At 39.1% G+C, this 2575-nt stretch overlaps 1 protein-coding gene across 1 annotated transcript in view; it reads right to left on the reverse strand.

Moving 5' to 3' along the window:
• Positions 1-2575, reverse strand: part of LOC109468204 (CUB and sushi domain-containing protein 3-like) — an 82820-nt gene that overhangs the window by 59580 nt on the left and 20665 nt on the right. Inside the window, exons 4-6 of the mRNA XM_019766459.1 lie at positions 1315-1531; positions 988-1103; positions 621-806 (exon numbers count right to left, since the gene is read on the reverse strand). Of these exons, the coding sequence (XP_019622018.1) occupies positions 621-806; positions 988-1103; positions 1315-1531 (519 nt within the window). The remainder of the gene's footprint in view (positions 1-620; positions 807-987; positions 1104-1314; positions 1532-2575) is intronic.

Consider the following 2575-nt stretch of genomic DNA (forward strand, 5'->3'; position numbering starts at 1 on the left):
GAGAGAGAGAGAGATAGGTAGATAGATAGATAGACATTAAATAGACATTATTATATAAATAGATATTTACAGATATAGATATATATGCTATATTTACCATTTATTTACTTATAGAAATAAAATACAAGACTGTGAGGGTGACGCATTCAACTTCATTATACTCAGTTAAGCGCCGCCTTGAACATGAAATAGTCAACAAGGATATAATAGATATAATAATGCTTAAAAAACACAAAAATGTACACAAACAATACCATGTATGCAATTGGGGATAAATTAGGTATGACTAAAGGCGCTGCGCCACCCCTCTACCCACATACGTAACATAACATGGCGCACTTTATAGCAATATGCTTAATGTTGTAAATCAGTAGGGTACAAATGGTTACTTTTAATAATGAAATATTGAGTGCGAAACACAAATATGTTCATTATGTTAATTAAAGATAAAAAAAACAGGAGGACACATTAAGTAAAAGAAAGGTGTATTAAAGCGTCGTCGGAGAGAGATGGCGTCATTTAATCGTTTTTCTTAGCGGACCATCAGTCCTTTATCAGTTACGTTCTGTGTATACACAGTTAACCCTTATAATCTGACGACAATGATGTGTTTACATTACGTTTGCAAGTAGGTGTAGCATCACTCCATGTTCCGTTTGAATGGCAGGTTATATTGGCAGTCCCGGACAGCAGGTAATTGGAAACACAGGTGTATCTGACTGTCTGTCCTGATGTAAAGTTACCGTTGGTATCCCTGATCCCATTGGTGGGCAAGCCTGGATCCCAGCATTGACCTGCAGTACTGCCTGAGAAAAGAAAAGGGATGTAAGAAGAAATACATCTACTTTTTTTCACAGCGAATTTTGTATTTTTCTTTTAAAGAAGTTCATTAGCTTGATATTCTTAGGAAAACAAAGAAATTCATATTGCACAGCAGACCAAAGTATATAACATGGTTACTTTCAAAAGTGTAATGAAATACCTTACTTATGTACGAGAACCGGAATCCCTGATAGTTCATACTTCCGTCAGATGTAAACTTCAGTAACATCGTATTAGATATGCTGATCACAGGGCTGATTTGTTGGTGGTAACCTGATAACCTGGACATTGATTATAAACAATTAAGTTTTGACGCATAAACTACTCCAAAAATGTATCGCTTCGGGCCTCTTTTCTTTAAGTTATCCATAATAAAACTGTTCTACTTGACTGCCCTTCAGTGATTGGTCATTGCCATCACTACGTCTTGTTTCAAATCAGAATCAACTGTAGGAACATACTTTGGTAGTAAAAAATTGTTTAGACCATCACCTTTGTACAACTTTCGCATCATCAATGATGGTCAGAACGTCAAACTCGTCCTGAGTTTTGAAACTGTCGAACGTGAGACGAATGATGCTTCCCTCTGGTACAGTGATTGACCACACGCAGTTCTCATAGCTGCCGTAGTCATTGGGATAGTTCGGCGACGTTATAGGGCCTCCCGAGGAAGCCCTCAGAAACTCTCCACATCCAGTCGAGCTGGTTACTGAGGAATGAGAAATAACATCACGACAATTTGTGAAAGGAGACTTATCGTAATGCAGCAGGATTTAAACCCGATATAAGATCACGAACTTTGTTTTAATCGGGAATGGCCATGTCACTAAAAGAAAGTGGTCTGAGCGCTTATAGAATTGAACAGTATCTGATTGTGGCTTTAGCGAGGAGCAAGGCGGTACTCCATTAAAAATGGTTATGCCTAGAATCCTTTATGGGTCGTGCGGAGAGGGAATAGAGAAGCCCCGTCATTGAAAGTGTAGATTTTCACGACAAAGATAGTTCGGTGGGCCCCCATGCACAAGAAAACGAACATAGCCAAACTGCGTCGCCGACCTGAGAAATAATCAGTAAATAACTACCACCTCGAAAATGGAAGATTGTTCCATTGTAACTAGGCTGCATATTTTATTTGAATTTTATCAAGATTAAATTGCATTGACAGTATAGACGGTGACGGTTAGGTAGGTCACCTAGGCTGACCTCAGCCCTGACAGGTGTACCTCTGGGGACGTCCCTGGAGGACCTGGGCTAATCCGTAACACCATCCGTGCTGGTATAGAAAGTCGGGCTGTTTCCTGGGCTTAAAGTTTGATATAATGACGTGATTTGTACAACTGCGTTACCCCAACGCTGGCCTTTATGTGTCATACTTGGCAAATTAATCGTAATAACAATTTCAAAGACTGCACCGTGACACTGCTCTTGAACCTATCGGTCTAATAAAGCATGACACTATTCTATTTAAGGCCATGATCACGATCTTTTGACTTGTAGACCTATGTTGTGAAGGAACAGCTTTAGCCACACTAGAGCTAACATGTAGTAACCACAACCAAGGCAAACAGATAATAATTTTAATCATGAGACTTATCTATTAGGTCATTGCAGGATTATATTTCCTATAGATTGACTTTCTCAAAGACCAAATAAATTTTAGAGCCTAAAACCTGTCCATTTGACTCAAGGTACAAGGCACGATTTATTATGTATCTTGCACTAAGAATTAGTGTGTGTGTGTGTGTGTGGGGGG

Source organism: Branchiostoma belcheri, unplaced genomic scaffold, assembly GCF_001625305.1.
Source record: "Branchiostoma belcheri isolate BF01 breed outbred unplaced genomic scaffold, Haploidv18h27 scaffold195, whole genome shotgun sequence".
Lineage (NCBI taxonomy): Eukaryota > Metazoa > Chordata > Leptocardii > Amphioxiformes > Branchiostomatidae > Branchiostoma > Branchiostoma belcheri.